We start from the raw sequence: 23119 nt of genomic DNA on the forward strand, positions 1-23119 counted from the left end.
AGCTAATCTTAAAAGTTACAGTACTAAATTATTTGGTAAACACTAACTGCTGCGGCTTGGAAGCTGTATAAATATGATTTTTTATTCATATGATAAAAATTATATTATATTTTTAATAATTTTATTAAAATTATTATTTAAAAATTATATTTACTATATATTATTAACTTTTATTTTATAATTACAATTTTTTTTTTCCTCACAACAACCGTACATTTTAAGTTATAACATCTCGATCCGGCGTAATGTTTGAACAATCTAACTTTGGAAAACTAGGCGGCGGCCTCAAAAAGTGCATGTTACACAATTTGAATTATGAAGTTGACGGGTCAAAATTCGAAACTAACGTAACATGTTTAACGGTACAAGGCATATGCTAGCAGCCTCATTCTTGTCATATATACCTCATTACACAAACAGAAATTTAATTTTTTGTTGGACAAATTAAAATAAAAAAGTAAAAAACCATGTGTGGTTTCTTATTTTATATTACTAAAGATGTCTAACATTTCATGTTCTTTTATTAGCAATCATAAGAGAATTTCTTAAGTGGCAAGCAAAAGAATTTATAACTTGTTTCGTGTTTTTATTCTTATCCACGGTTGAGAAAATTAAATTAAACTCACTGGAACTTTTTATCCATTGACAAAAGTAGTCACTATTTTGAGTTTCCCATGTGGTGTTTATATCAGGCATGTTATGAGATAATAATAATGATCATTATAGTCATAATAATAGTGTACATGCCAATTGCTAATAATTATCTTAATTAATAAATAAATAATATAAAAGACAATTAACACGATCGAGAGACCCCATCAGAATAAAGAATTTTATTTCATCTCCAATTGAATTTTTTTATTTTTTTTATAAAAAAAAAAAAAAAAGTAGCAGACGACAAGAAGTATCATAAGAGAATTACTTTTACCAACATAACTATTCATTATACTTTTAAATTATGAATATTTTTAATTATTCCACACACACAATAAACTATTGCAAGATGAATATTTTGGTGGGCACCCATTGTTTCAATCATGCAAAATGGTCCACATTTATCGTATCTAAAATGTGGTGCGGCTGGTGCCCGAACCATGATCTGGTTGGCAACATCGGCGGCACAATTCTATTGTCAGAAGAAATTATAATAAGTTAATTAGTAACTGAATTAACAAAACCATAATAAGGTTACCCAATTGCGATACCTTGACTTAAGAAGCAAAAACATTTATCCATGGGTTCTCCATTTATGTTGTGAATTTCGGTCGGCCAATTTGAGTTTCATTATTATTGAATTGTTCCTCTTATATTCTAAGACGATCAAGCTCTTGTTTATGATAATTTCTAATAAACACTTTTGTTTCTCATGAAACCGGGAATCGATGCCACTCTCTTTTTGAGGTTATTTGTGGTGGTAATTAACACTAACAAGCAAGTAGAAAGAATCAATTAAAATAATATTAAACTATGTGCTATTTTTTCAAGTTATGTGATCATTATGTTGTAGGTAGTTACATCAAAGATGGCTTAAAGCTATAATGAACTTCATCAAAGCAAAAGAGGCAGAGCGGTTATTCAAAAGAGCTAACGAATTTCTTTTGCGACATACAGTTAGAGGAACATTATTTATTGATCCAACAAAAGCCTTGTACCTTAACATGATTTATTCCTTTGACTCTAGTACTTTTTAGTACAATGAGGGTTACAATTTTATTCATATTCTACATGAAATTAGATAATGAAAAACAGAAATTGTACAACCTAAGACGGTTAGCATCTATACTAAGAATCCTTGTAATATTAATCATGTACTTGATATTACATGATTACTACAGATATGGAGTCTAGGTTTGGACGGTATAACCTTATGATCAAATTTTCAGCGCTCTCGGTGTATATTCTTTGATCTATTAAATTTTTATTGTTACGTGTGTATTTATTTTTACATGATTGATTGAGAGATATATATATATATATATGTGTGTGTGGCGAAAATTTAACAAGAGATGGTGTATGCACCAAAAGAATAAAAAAATTTATCAATTTTTTAGAGACCATATTATAAACTTAAATTATAAAAAATACAACGTTATATGGCATGTTATATCATCTACACATGTACGATCCATATTATTTATTTGTTTTTAATTCTTTGAAAAAATAAGACATGAGACAATGATATAACACAGACACTTTAGTTTGTGAAAAATCACGTGATTAGTTGAGAGTATTATATAATACTCTTTACTTATATTAAATTTTATTACTGCACGTGTATTTACTTTTTGCATGACTGATTGAAATACATGTGACGAGAATTTGAAAAGAGATGATTAATACAGTAGAAGAACCAAAATTTTCTCAGCTTTTTGAGATGAGATAATTAACCGTTAGTTCAAATAAATATAACATACTATAACATGTTATATCATTGTCACATGTATGTTTCATATTAATTTCTTTTATTTATTTGAAAATATGAGACATGAGATATATTATATTGATATTTTGGTTTGTAGAAAGTTAATTTATATATTCTGTGTCCATGTGATTGATTTTGTGCCCAACTAAATCTAAATAATGTGATGCTTGTTTTTTGTTCCTTATGCCCCTAATTAAAACGACTAATCATGCAAACTGTCACCAATACAAGATTTAACATATTATCTACAAACTTAAATTCATATCAAATCAAAAAGAAAATTTCATAATAAAAACACAATTCATATACAAATTAGACTTATGAGGTTACTTCAATTCAAAGCTCCCATGTACCCTGTTAATACTACCCAGATTGCGTACGAATCAGATCACGAAATCAACGGCCAAGATTTCAAGTCTACGGAAGTGGGGTCCCCAGCGGCTAATATCTGTCGGGAAAATCATGGATGCCACCTTTGTTAACCGTGTGGGTCCATCAAAAAGAAAAAATTATAATTATCGGGAAAAAAAAAAAAAGAAGAAGAATAGCAGAACGGGTCGCTTGTTCATTTCATCGCCTCTTGAATCTTTAGGTGGGTCGTCAATTCAATCTCAAATCAAATCAATTTTTTTTTTAGTATATAATTTTTAGGGTTCTTTGGAATCCCAAGTGGTCGTTACACTAAAGTTAAAGCTCTAACCAAGTTTGTACTATAATATTATTATATTAATGAGATAATATTCCATCAAAATGTGTTTTTATTATAATAATAATAATGATTTAATAGATGTTAGATTTGAAGGGCCATTGAGATTATTGAAGAATATTAATGGGGCCTTATGAACTAACTACCAACTTGTATATATGATCATGCATGTGAGATTTCTTGTTCGTTGGGTGCAAAGATATGAATTTAGCCTCTCTTTTCTCTCTCTCTCTCTCTCTTTTTGTCGAGTGATAAGAATTACATTGATATGAGTTATTAAATTAGACATTAATCTTTAAAATGTGTTGTTGTCACACAAGATCCATCGGTTATTTACAATTTAAACCCAATAAGATGAAAATTTTAAGTTCTAATTCGTGTTAGCATGGGCAACACAAGTACATCGTTTTATTTTTGTTTTGGGAAATTATCATTTGTATACCCTTAGTTTACTCCATTATCAAAAATACTACAACACTTTGAGGGTGTATCAATCGTCCACCCTAAGTTGACAAAATGTATCAGCTGACCACCAAACCGTTAGTTGCCGTTTAAGTATGATGACATCAGAAGGGTAATTTGGTCTTTTCATATGATACAAGTGATAATTTAAGGGTATACAAGTGATAAAAAGAGAATTTAAGGGTATACAAGTGATAATTTTCAAGGGTAAAATCGTCAATTCACTGTACTTCCGTTAACTTTCAAACGGCAACTAACGGTTTGGTGGTCGGCTGATACATTTTGTCAACTAAGGGTGGACGATTGATACACCCTCAAAGTGTTGTAGTATTTTTGATAACAGAGCAAATATAGGGTATACGAATGATAATTTTCCTTTTGTTTTTGACTATTACGTTAGAGAGTATAACATAAATACTCATAGATACAGTCTACTATATTTGTTAAAAGAGAGATTGCCAATTTTCTTTACTAAAATTAATATATATATCAATTATCTCTCTATTATTTTCATAATATCCAAAAGGCAAATAGGTAATTTATTTGATAATTTAGCTTGGGAATATAAAATTTATTTATTTATTTAAAGAAAATATTTAAAAAATAAAGAAAACACAAGAAAAATATCTTATTGTTAACTTTTATTCACACGAAACATATATTTTTTATTTTTAGTATTTAGTTTTTTATTTTTATTTTTATTTATATGATTTAATTAATTTATAATAAATATGAATAAAATTATATTTAAACATAAGGGTAATACTGTAAGATCATACTATGAAGGGAGTTACTGGTTATTGTAAAGACAATAGGGGATAAGTGATATATATTAATTTTAGTAAGGAGAAACTCTCAATCTCCCTTATCATAATTTAAAACCTGATCTAACGCACCAACAAGCGCGTAGATCAATTGGCACGGGACTATTCTATCTTAACCAAGGTTCTCGGTTCGAGACTTGGGAATACAACTGCGTTAAATATTTGTTGGGAGAGCTTTGCCGCCCTAGTGGTCCTACCCGGCTCGAATATGGATTAGTCGAGGCCCAATGCGATTTTTGGATACAAATGGTTTAATACACCGAAAAAAATGGTGGCCAACGTGGTATTTAGATATCAGATGGTTTAATACACAAAAAAAACCTGATTTAGTGCATGTTTGTCGTGACCTAAAAAAAAAACAAGAAAATAATTCTCGCATTCAGGAGAGACAATCTTGAATCCTTAACCCCAACAAAAAATAGGATGAAGAAAATATTTAACCAACTCAACTAAGAAATTATTAGTCAAATAAATCTTTTTTTTTTAATTTTACGTCCTTTTTATGAGTTGAAGTACATCTTTGTTAATATGAAAATAAAAGCTCCGTATTTGACGGGAGAATATGACCCCAAAAAAAAAAAAAAAATTAGCGTGGCTTAACCTATATACATTTGTTTAGGTATGTACAATACGTTGAAGTTTTTTACATTTTAAATTTTGAAAAAATTATAAAAAAATATATCATGATATAAAAGAATCCGTGGGAACATCTCTCACGCGGTTACAGGTCTCAAAAAAAGTCCGATAAAACGACGCTTAATTTGTCCGTTTAGTTGATGTTTTCCGCAATTGCATGTGAGGGGGGTTGATTAGTAGTTATAGTTAGTTGGATCGCGCCACGTGGCCCAATCGCATCACTAAACAATTAAAAGACGATTGTCTCTTCGGGATCGTGGGAGAAAAACCCCCCCCCCCCCCCCCCACCCATGTCTTCTAAAGCCTAAAGCTCACGAGAGTGACCCAAATTCACCTTTTTTTTTTTTTTTTTAAATTTCCGTGGGCCTCCGTCTTTTGTTTTTATGTATTACCGGGTCACCATTTGAATAAAAAATAATAATAAAAAAAAAATATATTCACTAATACAACATCGCGTGATAAATTATTTCTTTTTACAAACGTACAGATACAAGTTTGAATTTAGTGTGCTTTTGTAGAAAAATCTTTTTTTCACAATTATTTAGAAGCAGAACCGGTTCATTTTTAGGCCACTAACCAATCCGAGACTACATCAAAACAAATGAATATAAGTAATTTTTTTTTTAAAATATAAATTTCTGATTATAAAAATAAAAAAATTGACTATATATTTTTATAAAATACTGTCTAAAAACTATAACAATAATTGATTTTATAGAACACAAGTGCACACATGACGTGATTTCAATGGTGTATACAGATTGGTATTTGATTAAAGAGAACAGAGAGCCGATCTCGACAGGGATTAATAAGACTGTTAACAAACTGGATTTGTTGGGTGTGATTTGATTATGGGATGTGAAAGGCATCATTCTCGCGCCATTAATTTTGATTAAAATCATCGGCCCCACGCGGTTTCTGTTACATAACAAGAAACAAGATAATTATGTTTACGTGAAGAATAATGCACAAAAGAGACTTGTTCTTGAGGAAATTTTTATTTTTTATTTAACGGGTTTTTTTTTTAATCTTTGACTGCGGAGCTCAAGTCACATGGTAGCAGCTCAAAATATGGTAATTGGTCACTAAAGCGACTTACTTTCATTTCATGTGTATTTTTTTCAATTGGTCCTCATTTTTTTTTAAAAAAAAATTATTTTGAGATTTTTTGTTCAATCGGTCCTCATTTTTTAAAATGTATTTTGAGACTTCTGACCAAAACAATTTCTTTTTTTTTTATCAATAATGAATGTTTTGAAGATCGTATATCCTTGTAAAATCCATACTGCATGTGATGAAATGGACTCCGCCCACTTGCTTGGGCTTTGGCCTGTAAAAAAAAAGCCTGGAATAAACATGGGCCTCAATAATCAATAATTGTTTGACCCCGCGAGCCCAAGAAGAGTTACAAAGGAACCCCGCTGTTTCCTTATTACATAAGCTACCTCTTATTTCTCTTTTCTTGACGGACAAGAATTCGTCATCTCATCTTCTATATATTTAAATCTCTTATACTTTCTCCAGTGAGAGTCATATTCATATCTGCTAGCACAAGTTCTGGAAACTTCAAATCCATTTATGTTTAAGTATGGAAACTTCAATCCATACTGCAGACTAATCAGGCTCTGGAACTCGCAAGTTGAGAGTTTTAGCTTTTTGTTTTGGGAAAAAAAGTTTCATCAGTTAACAACTTTTGGAACATTATATTTCTCAGAATCAAAATTGAAGATAATTCATCATTTATAATTCAAAATTAGCATGAGAATGCTAATTATTATTGATGTGGTTTTAAGGAAGGGACCTTATGAATTCTGTTGAAAATCTTACTTGGACTGATACAATGGCCGGCCGTATCATATGAACTGATGTTTGATTGTGTTTTCAGTTAAGAGATGCCTTTGGCTCACGTGTAACATTGGATGTTCACCTCTTGCATGTCATCAGAGTTTTCTTAGGATTAAGATCATTAGCTAATAACTATAAGGTGGTTGTTGTTTAGTTTATTTTCACATGTTTCATCAATAATATTCAGTTTATTTATCAGTTGACATCTATGATATTCTCCTCTCTTGTGAAAGCTCTCATCTCCTAGTTCAATGGAATGTTAATTCTCAGACCTTGTTCGGATCAATTCCATATTAACTCGAAAAGGCCGTGAACAAGGAGAAGGTAAGTTAGCATTATTGGAGGTGAGTGACGGCTCATGCCCTGATCACTTGGCAGGTTGTTGTGGATGCTACAGTATAGCGGATTTGAGCCAGATGGTGCCAACTGTAACTTCTGTTTATGTTGAGGGCTTGCTTGAAAACCCTCCTAAGGTATCAAAGCAGAAGATTGAGCTACAAGTTGAGAAGGTGATCGATGTAGGTTTGGTTGAGCCAGCAAAGTACCCCATCGCCAAGATTGGTTTGAGCTTTTGAGGGATCTCGTTCATCTTCAGCCTAGGAAAAACACCATAGCTGCAGTTGCAAGAATTCGAAGTGCACTTGCTTATGCCACTCGTACATTCTTTTATTTGCATGAGTTTCTCTACATGGACACTCCAGTTATCACCACCATTGATTGTGAGGGTGCTGCTGAAATGTTTCGGGGTTGTACAAGATTTCTTTGCTAGTCATGCATTCTTTAACGGCTTCTGGCCAACTCCAAGCTGAAGCCTATGCATGTGCTGCTAGTGATGTCTATACATTTGGGCCAACATTTCGATCTAAGAAATCTAGATGGTGGAACCTGAAATAGCTTTTGCAGATCTTAAGGTATGTTAGACTTAAATGTAGCAGAATAGAATGATATCAACAGGCTACCCCAGTTAAGTGGCCTAATGATATGAAATTGGAGAAAATTACAAAATCAATTGATGAACTGTTGTTCCTGTCACTGAATTTTGCCATTAGAAATAGAGTATGCACTAGGAGAAAAGGATTGAGTTAAATGTAAGATATTCTGGTAGAATTTAGATTACCTATTCTCGATAAATTCTTTGCATGTAAGTTTGATTCGTAAACACCCCTTATGGGATTTTACTACAATCTAGAGTATCCTGTTTCAATGAATTGGGGCATTATAAGAATTTAAGTCGGTAAACTTGTTTCGTGAATTATATATGATTGTGGTTAGTCTTCTTCAAAACTAGCTTACTGATTTCTTGAACTGTGATCAATCTTCAATGTGTTTGAAAGGAGTCTTTAATATTATCCGCACTGGAATTTTGATTGCAATTTGTGATTCTTAAAGTTTCTTACATTTGCAGATGATATTATTGACTGAGCGGAGGCATATGTGAAATTTATGTGCCAGTGGTTACTTGACAAAAATGCATTGACAACGTGAAGTTTATGGCTAAATATTTCGATAAAAGCTGCATTGACTGTCTAAGAATGGTTGCTTCAGCTCCCTTTGAACCCATGACGTACACAAAAGAAGTGGAACTACTAGAGGGTGCTGTGAAGAAGGATTTGGAGTGGGGGGATTGATTTGGAGTCAGAGCATGAAAGATGCTTAACTGAGGTCAATCAAAAGCCTCTTATTGTGTACAACTATCCACAAGGAATCAAAGCATTTTACATGAGGCTTACTGATGACTTGGAGACTCTGGCTGCTGCGGATGTCCATCTTGTAGCTAAGGTTAGAGAGTTAAAGGGGGTAGCCAAAGGGAAGAGAGTTTTGATTTAATTAAGAGCCGAATGGAGGAAATGGGACTGCCTTTTGATCCACATGAGTGGTACCTTGACCAGGGAGCTTTAGAACCGTGAAACATAGCGGATTTGGCTTAGGCTTTGATTGGATGATGCTTTTTGCTACAGGCATGGACAACATTAGAGATGTTGTTCCCTTTCCAAGATATCATGGGAGAGCAGATCCTTAATCCTTAGGAGGAAGTTAGTATTCTGGCATTTAAGATTCAATAGTTATTATTGCATTTTAATTTTTTAGGTTTAGGGATCGTCCATTAGGCCTATTGCTGGTATGAAGTCTGAAGACAACGTGATTTTTAGATTACAATCATATCTATTCTAAAATGAATTTTAATTTCATTATGATTGTGATCATTGCTGTGGCTTTTAGACCAATTATGGTTTGGCTGTTAAAATTCTGCAGATAATAGAAGGAAGAAAAATTAAACAAACCAAATGTGGGCCTAAGAAAGTATCACATTAAATTTCTGAAATTAAACAAACAGTTTAATATTATCAATTTTTGAAGAAAAGACTAATTCAAGAACATGCTGAATGTGATAGATCAACTCAGGATCAACACAAGCCATTTCACATCGATACATAGTTATGGTGCTTTTACAATAAAAAAGGCAAATAATCACAACAAATTGTTACATAATCACCACACAAGCCATTTCATAGGTTACAATGCACAACAAGATGGGGGCCACATTGGTTCTACAGATTCTGCTATATTAAATAGCGTATATAGTAGATCCCTATAATTCTTTTCTTCGCATTTTAGCCTTAGGTGGAAGTTTTTCGCATTTTAACCTTAAGTGGTAGTTCTTTGTAGGACTGTACCTTCTCAGCTGCTTTGCGTGATGGTCTTCCCATTGAGGATCTATGGGATAGCCGTGCTTCATTTCTTGAGCTACTAAATTCTTCATTTGCAGTGGATGAACCAGCTTGGATTGAATTATCTTCATGCATTGGATCATCCAGTGGCTGAGTTGCCGGGAGCTTAGAATCTTCAATCTCAAACAAGTTTTCTGTAGGTGCCCGCTCTTGGGATTTGAACCTAGCAGATTGCCGTCTCACACAACGCCTACAAACAGGAAAAGAAAACTTGGATTTTGAGAGAGGAAAAAAAGAAGGGGGAACAAATCTACCAGGAATGAGCTGTTGAAGCAAAATGAGAAAATGTTAAAGGATCAATAATGTGGATAAAAAAGCATGCACCCTTCAGCTTCAACATAGCAATCAATCAATGAAGCACAGATTACAAATAATACATATAGAAGGACTTATTTTATATCTCAGCATGCAAAATGTTGCCCAGTGGTTGAGAAAGATGCTTAGGAATTTTGCCAGGTTCTAGTAATAGACTACCAGAACATGCCCCTCGGTGACACTAAATGTGAACTAACCTTTTATTTTCGACATTCTCTTTTTCTGCCACTTTTTGACGTGTGGTAGAAGGGCCCATAGCTGCATGTAGTTGGCAAATGTCAAATTATACACATCAGGTAAAGAGAAAACGTAAGTCCCAAGAATTCAGTAAAGCTATTATAAATCTCCTAACAATTACATTTGCATCTTGTACTTCTCCTTCTGTTGCGTTCACAAGTTTTGACATTTTCATTAGCTTTAGGCACACACTCTTCAATCACCTTCTCTCCGTCCTTAACCAACCAAGAAAAAGGAGTTTAAGTATTGTTCAGAACTGTAAATAGTTTAAATCATATAGCAGACAAATAAAACGTGAAAATAACTTGTGCACCTGGGAGGCAGTATTTTCGCAGTTTGAATATGTTTTTCGCTGTAAAATAAAGGAGAATTCATTGATAATCATATAAAACGCATATTTTTAACAATTAACAAAAAGACCTCACTTTCAGTTGATTTTTTTGGTTAAATGTTTCATAACTGTAACTGTGAATCCCATACTGTGTACTTCCAAGACTTCCAAGCGGCTGAAATTGTCATTGATGTAAATTCCATTTACCAATTAAGGTGATCAGTCACTTATTATTGGTAGGTATTTGTGCTGCCTCAGAGGGGAAACACACCAATGTTTTGTTGAAACAGAACCAAAGTGGATGCTGACACTGAAGCATAACAGAAATAGAGTCGATTGAAAAGGTTCCTACAGAGACTAAGTGTGCTGTCATTCTTGTATGCCATAAATCTGTGTGTTCCAAAACAGATAATTGTATGCTTTCGAACAAAGTTCAGAATCCTACTTAATTGTTAATACGCCCAGATATTTGAAATTTGGGTGAGAGCATGGATATCAACTAGAAATTCCCCTGTGTGCAGACATGAATACTCCTGTGTGCATAGGTTAATTAATTCCAAGTTGAAGCCATGTAATTGTTCATACAGATAACAAACTCCACAACCTTAGTAAAATAGCAACTTTGTGAAGAGTGATGATTTTCAATGTTTAATTACATACCAAAGTTCAGCAGGATGTTTATTCTTTCTTTCCGTAGAAGTTGCTTTAGGCTTGTACTCTATGAGGAAGGATCTTTTTAAAGACAGGCAATATTAGGATGAGACTATAATTTCTCAGAGCACACAAGTACTACACTAAGTAATTCGTCTGACTTGCTTTATATTGCTATGAGGCTACCACAAGATGTTTATCTGGTGTGCTATCAAGCAATTAGAGCAATCAAGTCTACAACATGATGATAAATACAAAATAAAAAAAAAAAAAACTAACCTCTTTCACAATGCTCTTTGCTTTAATTAAAGCATCCTTGCATACAAGTTCATGCTGTAGAGCTTTCACCTGAATGAGCAAAGTAGAATTGTTTTGAGTCATAAAAGATATGAGAGCAGGCGACCTTTGTAATCGATGTCCTGTATCAAGAGTTACAGAATCACAAACTTACTTTTTCTCTTCCTAAATTGATCTCCTGCAAAATAATAAGAATAGAGTAAATATCTCCAAGAACCATATATATTTCTACAAAGAAGATTGCCCACATATAATGTATAATGTGTAAAGCTAACAGACCGCTAGATACTGGCTGTTAGATTGAGCAAGATTCCAATTCTGCAGCTGCAATTTCTGAATGCTGATTCTCAGGTTGTGCAACTCACTGCTACTCAACTCGATGATTTTGCTGATCAATCAAAATTAAGAAGAAACCAAATAAAAGAAAAAAAATAACTCATGTATTGAAAGAAACAGAACAACGAAAGGATACTTTCTCTCCTCAATAAACCTCATCAATGTCGTCTTTTCCTGTTTCACATTCCAAAAACCAAAATAAATAAAGCATTTAAAGCTAAAGAACAAGAATAAGATAAGATTACAACTCACTTAACTAATTAAAAATTCCCTTTACTTCAAGTCAAGTAACCCACGTCACAAAAAAATAAAATAAAATAAAATAAAATAAAAATACCCAGATAAAAGTTTTACCTTAATAAGTTGATCAACAAGGTCCCCAGAGGCTGGAGAAACCTGAGATGGCTTCTCTTCATGGCTCAACAAAACTTTGGGTCGTGACTGCGAATTTGTAATATCAGATAGCCTCCGCCTCATTATGCTGCCGAAACTCGATCTCTTTGCCATTCTTTCACCTTTCATGTTTTCCACTTTCACTGGAAAAGAGAAAAAAAAAAAAAAAACACTCCTAACCCAACGCCTAGTGTAAATTCACAGGTATGTAAGGTATGTATGTATAAATAACAGAACTGTGACTACGTGTTCTTGAAAATCAAGATTGGAAAGCAAATCACTGAAAATTTAATTAAAGAAAGCGAAAGCCTAATCTTTTTCTTTTGCTCAAAATCCCTATTCTTGATTTGTCTTTCTGAAAAATAAAGATTTGGAATCCGAAGAGAAGGAGAGAAATGAGTGAATGAAAGGAATTTAAGAGAAAAGAGAAAGTGAAAGCGAAAGCAAAGGGTCTCTACCAAGGCGAAGGTGATGTTAGGTTCGGACGACTAACGGCTTTCCGAAGCAAAGTTCAACAAAGTTTATTAGACGACTCCGAACCTAATTTTAAACTTTCGAACCGGGAACCTCAACGGAACCGAACCTGAGCCTTTCCACTTTTGGGCTTAAGGCAGGTTTTGAATGTTCAGATTTTGGGCTCCCTCCAAGCTTGTAAAAATAAGTTTATAATTATACATGCCTAATTTTTTTTTAAAAAAAAGGGAAATGTTCTAAATTTGTTAAATTATTTTGATCTTTTTTGAACTTGAACCTTTTTCAAACTAAGTGAACAAAACTTGAATTCCTCGCTCTAAAATGAAATAGAATCATTCATTCTATCACAAACTTGAATTTCAAACTCCATTGGTTTTATTTGATTCGTTGTAAGTTTGTTGAACCACCCGTGCCAATATAGTATAACTCGAATTTCTCACCTCATCTTAAACAAAAATTAAATTTAAAAAAAAAAATACTGTACTGAGGCAGTAATTACAAAAACTTGCACTAACAATAGATACAATGACACTGTGGTTGAGTCTTAAACCCTAACCTCAATGCTATATGCTGCATTCCCACTTGTACAAAAATATTCATTTCCAGTGTCGACTTAGAGTTAGTCATTAGGCTGTTTCTCCAAATATTATGAAGTGCAAAACAGAACAGCTCATCAGCTGGGCACATTCAAGATCCAGTATTCCATGGAATTGTTACCATACAATCAGGCGGACGCAATAATGGCTGATAAAATTTCCACCAGCTCCTTCAGGTTTTCTTTCCCAAAACTGTCATGCAAACACCGAATTCCCATGGTACCATGTTTCCAAATTTATGGTAAGATCTGTTAACTGTACTGGACCTGCAATACAAGGATAAGGGCAGAGACAGTTACCACCCTGCAAAGATACTTATAGCACATGCAAAATGACTTCATGACAAACCAGTTGTGTGGCCATGCAAAATGACTTCATGATAAACAAGTGCATGCAAACGTATGTGAAATTTTTTTTCAGTAGTTGGCTCCCTAAGGTATACCAGACAATGTTTAGCACCAATGGAGCCTCAAGAGATTTGCATTTTCTAAAGAGATTTTTAACACATCTTCTGATTATAGAAACATGTATTTTTTCCCCCTTTTTTGGGCTAAAACCTGGCAATAGCAAATCACTGACCATTGATGTTTCCTAGTTTTCATTTATATTTATGTTCCCAAAACTTGCCTTGGAACAAAAGTCCTTTTCATGAATTGCATATTGAATGATTATTAGTTGGTGGAGCCTTGTAATAGATAGGAGGCTTTATTGCGAACCTGCAAGGTGGAAAGAAAATTTTAGGAAGAAAGACGCCAAAAAGCACTTGGCTGCAAAAGAGTTGTATGCCGAACCTTTGATGCATAAAGCCTCAAATCTGTGCTAGAGATTAGACAAGAACAATTTCGAAGATAAACACTCCACATTTCAGTCATCACTGGCTTTTCTTCCAACTTTGGACATGACAAAAGCCAGTTCTCTGTCAAAGCCAGATATATATACATCCTGAAAAGATCACATGTTTTGTCTTTCACATTGACTGTGATGAGCAAATTCAGTATTTCTTCTTCATTGGTGATCTGAAGAGAATGAAGTAGAACCAGTTAGCATATATTTAATTTGCTTAATAAAAAGCATGCAATTAGTTTACTGCAACTGCAATTTAGTGCCATATTTTATCTGACAACTTTCTGTAAAGGTTTTCCATTGGGCAATGGTCTTCCAATATGGGTTTATTATTCCCATCACATATCAATGCATTTGGGGTGTGTTTGGAACATAGCAGTGCATACTGCATAGTAATATAATACTATTCACATTAATTTATTGCTGACCTATATTCGGCAATTTTAGAAGCTGCATTATAATGCACCACAATATGCCAACTTTTGACTCAATTAAGGCATTAAATATATTAACTTTTATTATAATACATAAAATATAAACTAATATATAAAATAATATTATAAACAATTTAATATAATTAATAATAAAAATAGTAATAATCTAAATAATACTAATTTTATACACAATACAGTGTAACAACAAAAGTTGTATAACATTATTATAATACAATGCTAATACAATACAATATAATACAATATAGTGTGTCAAACACACCCTTGAGATACCAATGGGTTCAACTACTGACATAGGACAATGGAATTTCCTAGATGGCATTTAATTAAAAAGAGAAAAAGAAAATTACTGAAACAGTGCCCATCAAGTTTTGATAAAAATGAAACAGAACAATAATTTGCCAGGAGAAAAATACTGAGAACCTTCATTAGCCATCATATTTTGGCATGAATATTTCATTCAATTTGATGTTTAAGAACAAATTTGAGCTTCCAAAAAATAAGGAAATAAGTTACCTTATTTTCAAAAAAGATAACAAGAATCTGATAAGCAACCGCACTTCTGAGTTGCTTACAACGTTTGTTAACTCTTGAAATGCAGTCTACAACTCGCAAGCAGTTTATGTCCCTGGGAACCCTACATTCATAACATAAAGGAGCATTCAGCAAGCGTGAGAGAATTGGAGTAAAAATAGCAAACAGCCAAGGCCAAATTATACAATACAACAATGAAACTTGGAGTTAGCAGTTCCAGATTTCCCCATGCTATCTAAACACAATAATTCCATTAATCGAAGGCCAAATGTCTTTTATTGGAATGCCAGAGCTCAAACACCATTAATATAGACTGATGTGAATAGTTCCCTCTTGTAGCACTATAAATAAATAAAGTACCTGTTTGAGAGTTTTAGCAGAGAGCTTAAATAATCGATGCTTACAATTGCAAGTGTATTGAGCATTTTATCATACAAAATAAAAAATATACATTACAGTTTGCGGACATTTCAGTTTGGTCCAAATTCATGGAGCCTTGTCAAGGACACGAAATCAGGATTATTGTGTTAAACTTTAAAGTAAACAGCACCACAAAAACTATGCCTATTTTCCAGATAGCATAAAATCTAATAGCAAAAGGCAGTCACCTGCAAGCAAGAGATTTTGCTATCTTCTCACAGCTGGTATTCCACTCCTGGTCTGTGAAGTAACTGATAGCGGAGTGCATACATTCGTACAAAATTACAGACAAACCTTGAAGTCGGCGGTCTAAAAACAGACAAGTAACAACTTCAACCAACTTTTCAGCTTCCTTACTCGAAAACATAGACTTTTTACTCCTGTGAGGAAACTGAGAAAATCAATAACCTTAAAAAACAACATTTGCAGCCTTTTACTTGCAATAAACCATTTGAGAGCCTTAGATGTCACCAACCATGGGGCGCTTGCAGGTATCTCAGTATCTGTCACATACCTTACTTGACAGCAAGCAGCAGTAAATTTTACCCAGGCAATAAGATTTTCTGGTGGTCCTCTATCTGCAGAATCTGGAAGGAAAACATCATAAATCTTGTGAGAAGATCAGGAATTAGAAAGGAGGAGATATTGCCTTCACAAATAAGGTAAAAAATAAAGGGAAATTATCATTCGTATACCCTATAGATGCTCTGTTATCAAAAATACTACAACACTTCGAGGATATATCAATCGTCCACCCTAAGTTGACAAAATGTATCTGTCGTCCACCAAACCGTTACTTGCTGTTTAAATAGGATGACACCATAAGGGTAATTTGGTTTTTTCATATGATACAAGTGATAATTTAAGGGTATACAAGTGATAATAAAAGAATTTAAGGGTATACGAATGATAATTTTCAAGGGTAAAATCGTCAATTCGCTATAATTCCGTTAACTTTCAAACAGCAGCTAACGGTTTGGTGGTCGGCAGATAACTTTTGTCAATTTAAGGTGGACGATTGATACACCCTCAAAGTGTTGCAGTATTTTTTATAACAGAGCATCTATAGGGTATACGAATGATAATATCCCAAAAATAAAACCCTCAAATTTAAGTGCCTTTGCTTAATAGTTGACATTTTGTTTTGTCATTCCAATAGGCAACTAAACCTTTTAAACACATAGTTGTTACATTACATATCAAGATAATTCAAAACCAGCAGCATTTGCCACATGTAAGTCATGCATGTTTGACCCTACTCAACAGCACTCACATCAGGTTCTTGTGTAAGACACTGTAAACTCACAAATACATGAAAACAGCCATACATGTTCAATTTCCAGGGGAAAATAGCTGAAAAGCCTTACCAGTATTGTCTGGCTCTACGGTGGATGAAAACTCAGATAAAAACCCATATGCCACAAGAGCTTTTTCAAGGTCAGAGTAGCTTGGAAACCAATGAATTTTAACAGGCACTGCATCAACCTGATAAAGTATGACATCACGTAAAAATTATAACTCAGAGTCCGAGGGTCCTAAATTGGAAAGCATATCTACCAGTCAACCATGTGATCGTTATACTACATCAATAAAATTCTACATGAAGTCAATAGAACGTGGATCAAGATCACCTCATTTTTAGATGAGAGAATAGCACACCAGAATTCACAAGCAGATGCCCTTAACTCTTCTTTTGATGAATACAAAACTGATAAACCAAAGGATAAGAACATAAGAATTTGTCACATGACTTCCAACGACAAGCTAGATATACTCACTTAGTTTAAAAGTCCAAGTGGCAATTGATTTTTCTACTTCACCACTTGCTAGGACCAACTTTGAGAGCCATCCGTTGACCAATAATCCTTCAAGGAATGCCTCCCCTGCAAGAACATATCAATGGAGCAACTAAATACAATGTTTACTCATGCACATTGCTTCTAAATGGTAGGAAAGCAATATGCCTTAGATCGAACTCATATTCAAGCTACAAATTCATATGAATGTAAAGCTCTGTGAAAAATAACTAAGAAAGAAAAAAACGCAGAATCAAACAACCTGTTTCTGTGCTGAGTTCCACCAAAGTATTGACTTTGTTATTTATAAAAGACCGCAAAAGTGAGCAACTTCCCAGCTTAGGAAAAACCAGAGGCGGTAATGTTTCCTGTAATTAACAAAGAGGAATTTAACAAAAAGGGTTAATATCCGAAAAATAAGTTCCTATTCAAATCTTCAAAACAATAGGTAAGCATTAAGTAAAGTAGCACTCTGCACATGGAAATATATTACACGTACTTTATTTCCAAAGACTTGTAGACCCCACTCGGAGTTCTCTTCCTCAACACTTATCTCTTCCATCTACATTAAAAATTAAAAAGAAAAGAAAAATTTAGTTTATGTCTTCAGTTACAAACAGGGAAAAAATGGTACATTAGTGAAATTAGAGTAAACAACTATAAGAAAAATTATAATATGCCTGATTTTGGCAGCTATTGACGATGTTAGACAGCAAAGCTTCCTTGCCATTCTCATCTTCATCGGAATTATAGTTTTTTTTAGCCTTAGCTGCCCGCTTCTTTTCTCTCTCAAGAATTTGACTTTTCTGTTTGTAGTGATCAGTCAACAGATCATCCAATCCAATAGCTTTTTTCCTGGCCAACATCGAAAGGACATACATTAGCAGTGCAAATTGCACAACGCAACTAATTATCAAACAATATGATAAACTTGATTCACAGGCAATACACTCCACTGAGTGTCAAAAATTCTATTCGCTCAAGTCCTAAAACCAAAAACTGAAAAAGAGCAGTAGTCAACTGATGGGGTCCTCTGTAAACCTCAAAATTTCAATTTAATACATGAAACAGAACCATCAACCGTAGCCGTAACGAAAAGTATGAGACGATTATCACAAAACCCTAACAATCAAAAGGACCACTTTAGCATCAATGACACAACAAGACGCTAAAACCCTAACTACCCGGAATATATTTTTGTCCATAATAAAATAAAAAACAGAATAATAAATGGAAGAAACACGAAATTCTGCATGCTTTTTTAAAAGGAAAAATAAAAAGTAAACGAAAAAAATAAAAAGCGATACCGTTTCTTGTTAACGACAGGGTTAGTGAGGAGAGGGTCTTCGTTTTCGAAATCAAGAGGATCGTCCAAGTCCATGATGAGCTTCTCCTGCGGTTTCTGGTTTTTGGACTTTGGAGCCAAATTTGGGGGTGAGAGAAAGCGAAGCGCCAAAAACTGCTACTCGCAGGCAGTAAAAACATTTTCAAAAGCACACGGCGCTCTCTCTTTTTTGTTTTTTTTTTTAAATTACCATGAGACGGTGTGTTTCAAATTTCGATGGGCCATACCGGGTGGTAAGCCCATCAAGACCCGATTCAACACTGGATTTATCTTCTAGACACACCCACGGCTATTTCTAAGTCCATTCCAATAAACAAGCACCAGGTAATCCACGTCGAGAAAATGATCTCCTAAGCTTTATATAAATATCAAACACTGTTTTGTTATGAGATAAAATATATGTTTACTAAAAATGAAGAAAAAATGTTAAAAAAAACAATTTGCATGAAATTCATTATGCATTCCATTTTGCAGTGGTCGATATTATTATTATTAGGGAAATTATCATTGCACCACTTTTATTTTGCCTTATGTTCATCCAATCACTACAAAATTTTAACATGTATTTTACACCACCTTTCTTTTTACATTTGTATCAACTAGCCACTTTTGTATTAACACTATTCAATAATTTTAATAAAATGATAATTTTATCCCCAAATAAATTAAAAGACTATTTTATTTTATAAAAACTTTAAAAAATAAAAAATTACAATAATAAAAATATCCCTAAATTTAATAAAAATAAATCACAAATAGAGGTGCTCAACTGATTTTTACTAAATTTAGATTTTTACTAAAGTTTGTCTACACAATAAATAGCATTACATTTTTGATATGTTTGTAAAAAAAAAAAAAGGTAGAAATAATAATAATTATTTAGAGGACCACATTCATTGAAATTAATAATAAAAATTTATATAAAGGTATTTGAGATTTAGATTTAAAAAAATAATTAGAATAACAATTTTTATTAAATACAAAATGCTATTATTATTACAACAACAACAACAATTAGTGAGAGCTTTGATTGATCTCCTTTATTAAGGGTTTATCTTCTTCACATAATATGCAACGTGAGTCAACTGAAAACTAACTTATTTTGAGGAACAGTTTCTGAAATTGGTCGATCGGTGGTTACATGACGAAATTAGCATGTTAATAAATCTTGCCCAAAGGATCATTCGAATAACATGACTCTGAAGAAATTGAGTTGTTTGCTTACTTTGATTATTTTGTATTTTTAAGTCTCTTTTCCCCTCAAATTCATCCGTGATGTAAGGGAAATAAAGGATTTCATTTGTTTTGATGGGAATAAACTTCTCAATTAGTGTTCCATTTTTATAGCTATCCTTATTGTTTTCATAAATATCCTATTATTTTTCTTGATGTCAACAATTTCTCTGAATCTTATGTGCCTTTTAAAGTGATCGTGAGCGACTAAGAGAGAATTATTTTAAAAAAATTTTAAAGGGAGACTGTTAGTTCTCTTACCGAAATCAAAATATATCATTACCCTTATTGATTTTGTAATAAATAATAATTTCTTTGACGGTATAATTATGTAATATTATCTTTATTTTCAAATACACTTTTATTCATATTAATTATAAATCAAAAAATCATATAAAAAAATTAAGTACTAAAATTAAGAAAAAGTAATAATAAACATTTTCTCTTGTGCTTTTTTAAACATTTTTTTTTATATATTTTATACTTCCACGATCAATTAAGAAGTAAATAATTTATTTACCCCTCTTCTCTTTTAAATTTTTTAAAATCATAAAAAAATTTTGATATCATGAAAACCGAATAAGTGGTATAAATAAATTTTAGTAGAAGGAAAATAGACAATCTTCTATTTTTAAACATTTTTTTTTTAGATTAATATTTTCTAGATGGAAGTAAGGAAGAAGCAACTAATTGTATGGGAGAAAATCCGGGGATTTTGCTAATAACAATGATCTTCATGTGATTACAGAATCCTCTCATAACACAAGTCAAAATTAGATTCAGATCAATGAACAGATTCAAACAAACTGCCAAACCCCACTTACTCTTACCTCACCCGTGATTCAATATTCTTCCTCCTTTTATTCCTTAAATTATGGAAGTCGGCAAGGCATTAGAGATAAGTCTGAGAGTTAAAAATAATCAACTCAAAAAGCACTTTTGTATAATTCTGCTTTTGCAGTGCTTTTGAAAGCAAAGATGTAAAAGCTACTTTCACTCTTTGGAACTTGTAACTCTAATTCTTGACTATAAGTGTATGTACAGTTCAATCTCAATGCTTGTCTATTTTCACAATTTATACCTTAAGATGAAGATGATGATTCCTCGGCATTCTCTCTAAATTTCTTGTAGATATCACTTCTATAAAACTCTCTTGTCCTAATCACCAATATGAACGAAACAAGGGCTCCGAAGCAAGTAACACACGCCAAGATTATAAATGGTAGCCTGTAGCACTTAACGCCAATGCATATCAGTTCTTTCACGTCTGACCTATTCATGCCCTTCTTCGCGAGCTCTTTTACTGCTTGATGATCATATAGGCTCCCTGTGACCTTCACATTGAGAATATATGACCCAAGTGGGCTTGCCAATTGCCCACAATTGAACAATGTGGAGTAGTACTTAAGCCCAAAGAGCTCAGAGATGATGGCAAAAATCAACGGCAATTGTGCACCAAATGAGAATCCTATGATCACAGAAGCAACATAGACTGAACCCGGGAACGGGAATGCGATCAAGAGCAGGCCAATGCAGGATAAGACAAGGACCAACGTCAACATTAGCGGCCGCGGCATTTTGTACTTTGCCAGTAGGCCTTCTGAGACAAATCCGGCGAAGACTCTCCCAAAGTAATTCCATATGCTAACAAGTGACACAAATGATTTAATGGTTTTTGTTGGGTAGCCAAGTGACTCACCAATTTGCCCCAAGTTGTCTATGGCTGTTAAGCTTGATCCAAGCCCACCGAAAGTTGCAACAAATAGAATCAACATGTCAATGCTCAGAAGTGCTTGCAAGATTGTGTAGTCTTCTCCTCTGGGCGGCTTATCACAAATGGTGAGGAAACAAGATTTAGTACTACCTTTTGGCTCATCAGGAGGTGGCAGTGGCTCTTTCTTTGGTTCAATTTCGGCTGGTTTTTCGACGGTTACTTCAGAAGGGGGCTGTTTTTTGAGGTTCCATATGGCTAGTTCTTCTCTAATGGCAATAGCAAGAGGGACGAAGAGAAGCACAATACAACCAGTAGCACTTGCTGCATAGGCTTCCCTGGGGAATGACATAACTTTTTCCAGTATTGTCATTACCATAAGAAACAATGCTAACACAATCGATGCGTAAAGAAAATGGTAAAAGACTTTAGCTTCATGACTTGTATGTTGAACAACCGGTATGATCCTTATTGTGTACACAAAAATAACTGATATTGCAGCTGGGAGCCAACCAATAAGAAGAATAAGAGATTTAGAGTCGTTACCATAAACGGCCAAATAAACTTGTGTCAAAATGGCTCCACTAAGCCCGGTAAAGCCTTTCAAGAGACCAATCATGTTGCCTCTACTTTCAGGGAAGTTCTTGACACAAGTGACAAGAGCCCCTGTGTTTGCAAAGTTCTGGGAATTGGCACCTATGCAAATGTACGCACACATGTGCCAAACTGCGGGCTTGGCAATCTTGCCGGTGACCGCGAGCCAGATCATCAAGTAGCCCGCAAAGTTCATTCCAGAACCAACAAGGAGAACAAACCATGTTGGTGTTATTTCACCTAGGAGGCCTGAAGGGACACCAACATTGGCTCCAAGGTCTTTAAAGAATCCTAAGAGATTGAGAGTTGATTGATCATAACCAAGGGAGGCCTTTATATCTTTTGAATATGTACCAAAAAGATAAGTTGCCCCAGCTCCGGCCATGATCAAGAATGATGCAAAAACTGAAAACCATCTGCCTCTAATCACATGTAACATAAAATGGAACCAATTGGTACCTCCACCTCCACCACTTTCACCCATTTTCTTTTGTTACCTTTTTAGCCTTCAATTCTAATAACAAGATTGATATAGAATAAAAGAAATGAGAGCAGAGGAGGAAGAAGAGGTACCTAGATTCAGAAACAGAACAAGAGAAATGACAAATGGTGAATGATTTGTTTAAAGAGTGGGGCTATAAATAAAGCGAAGGATAATGCGTGGACCAGGTTCTGTGAAGTTACAGTGTTTTTGGACAAGCCGGATAAAAGGGGAGGATAAAATTTGCTTTATGATAAAAATCTATATATAAGGCAAATCCGAAGGAGAATAAGGCAAATAAAATTAAGTCCATCCATGCATCTCCTATATGTTCATCTTCTATCATTATTCGTGTAAATGATATGTGAATAGAAACTTAATTAATTAATTGATTTAGCCACCAAAATGACTAATCCAGACGAGGGTTAAAACTAATTTTGTGTTGTTACGGATTAA

At 33.7% G+C, this 23119-nt stretch overlaps 3 protein-coding genes and 1 pseudogene across 7 annotated transcripts; 1 reads left to right on the forward strand and 3 right to left on the reverse strand.

Annotated features, from left to right (window-relative positions):
• Positions 1 to 7158: 7158 nt before the first annotated feature.
• On the forward strand, positions 7159 to 9059 carry LOC102628086 (asparagine--tRNA ligase, cytoplasmic 3-like; annotated as a pseudogene).
• A 201-nt stretch (positions 9060 to 9260) lies between these two features.
• Positions 9261 to 12822, reverse strand: LOC102629425 (SHUGOSHIN 2). 2 transcript variants are annotated; one of them, XM_006487948.4, is made up of 9 exons: positions 12146 to 12816; positions 11928 to 11965; positions 11735 to 11843; positions 11610 to 11633; positions 11438 to 11506; positions 10490 to 10528; positions 10298 to 10391; positions 10137 to 10197; positions 9261 to 9814 (listed from the first exon to the last, which is right to left on the reverse strand). In XM_006487948.4, the coding sequence occupies exons 1-9, from the start codon at positions 12311 to 12313 to the stop codon at positions 9514 to 9516; spliced, it is 903 nt and encodes a 300-aa protein (XP_006488011.1). In that variant the 5' UTR covers positions 12314 to 12816; the 3' UTR covers positions 9261 to 9513. The 2 variants fall into 2 exon arrangements, with proteins under 2 accessions (XP_006488011.1, XP_024957566.1); XM_025101798.2 differs by lacking the exon at positions 10490 to 10528 and having other exon boundaries at positions 12146 to 12822.
• A 277-nt stretch (positions 12823 to 13099) lies between these two features.
• LOC102629715 (uncharacterized) lies at positions 13100 to 18815 on the reverse strand. Of its 4 annotated transcripts, none has more exons than XM_052432531.1 (13): positions 18607 to 18815; positions 17980 to 18154; positions 17799 to 17861; positions 17562 to 17667; positions 17282 to 17386; positions 17135 to 17211; positions 16871 to 16988; positions 15979 to 16081; positions 15692 to 15883; positions 15066 to 15186; positions 14046 to 14270; positions 13882 to 13970; positions 13100 to 13520 (listed from the first exon to the last, which is right to left on the reverse strand). In XM_052432531.1, the coding sequence occupies exons 1-12, from the start codon at positions 18678 to 18680 to the stop codon at positions 13926 to 13928; spliced, it is 1404 nt and encodes a 467-aa protein (XP_052288491.1). In that variant the 5' UTR covers positions 18681 to 18815; the 3' UTR covers positions 13100 to 13520; positions 13882 to 13925. The 4 variants fall into 4 exon arrangements, with proteins under 4 accessions (XP_052288491.1, XP_052288492.1, XP_006488013.1 ...); XM_052432532.1 differs by having other exon boundaries at positions 16018 to 16081; positions 18607 to 18814; XM_006487950.4 differs by having other exon boundaries at positions 16018 to 16090; positions 18607 to 18814.
• A 1752-nt stretch (positions 18816 to 20567) lies between these two features.
• On the reverse strand, positions 20568 to 22878 carry LOC102630186 (protein NUCLEAR FUSION DEFECTIVE 4). Its single transcript, XM_006487951.4, has one exon. It carries the CDS (start codon positions 22664 to 22666, stop codon positions 20960 to 20962), a length of 1707 nt encoding a protein of 568 aa, XP_006488014.1. The 5' UTR covers positions 22667 to 22878; the 3' UTR covers positions 20568 to 20959.
• Positions 22879 to 23119: the final 241 nt, after the last annotated feature.

The sequence above is a fragment of the Citrus sinensis genome, chromosome 8 (assembly GCF_022201045.2).
Source record: "Citrus sinensis cultivar Valencia sweet orange chromosome 8, DVS_A1.0, whole genome shotgun sequence".
Lineage (NCBI taxonomy): Eukaryota > Viridiplantae > Streptophyta > Magnoliopsida > Sapindales > Rutaceae > Citrus > Citrus sinensis.

What these genes read in the sequence shown, in the direction of transcription:
- LOC102629425 (XM_006487948.4), bottom strand. Translation starts at nt 12,313, where the DNA reads ATGAAAGGTGAAAGAATGGCAAAGAGATCGAGTTTCGGCAGCATAATG. An exon ending in TTGTTGATCAACTTATTAAG is followed by an intron (nt 11,966 to 12,145) that starts GTAAAACTTTTA and finishes AATGTGAAACAG; the next exon opens with GAAAAGACGACATTGATGAG. An exon ending in GAGAAGTACAAGATGCAAAT is followed by an intron (nt 10,198 to 10,297) that starts GTAATTGTTAGG and finishes AACTACATGCAG; the next exon opens with CTATGGGCCCTTCTACCACA.
- LOC102629715 (XM_006487949.4), bottom strand. Translation starts at nt 18,680, where the DNA reads ATGGACTTGGACGATCCTCTTGATTTCGAAAACGAAGACCCTCTCCTC. An exon ending in GCAAAATCTCTTGCTTGCAG is followed by an intron (nt 15,187 to 15,691) that starts GTGACTGCCTTT and finishes TTATGAATGTAG; the next exon opens with GGTTCCCAGGGACATAAACT. An exon ending in TTATCTTTTTTGAAAATAAG is followed by an intron (nt 14,271 to 15,065) that starts GTAACTTATTTC and finishes CATTCTCTTCAG; the next exon opens with ATCACCAATGAAGAAGAAAT.
- LOC102630186 (XM_006487951.4), bottom strand. Translation starts at nt 22,666, where the DNA reads ATGGGTGAAAGTGGTGGAGGTGGAGGTACCAATTGGTTCCATTTTATG.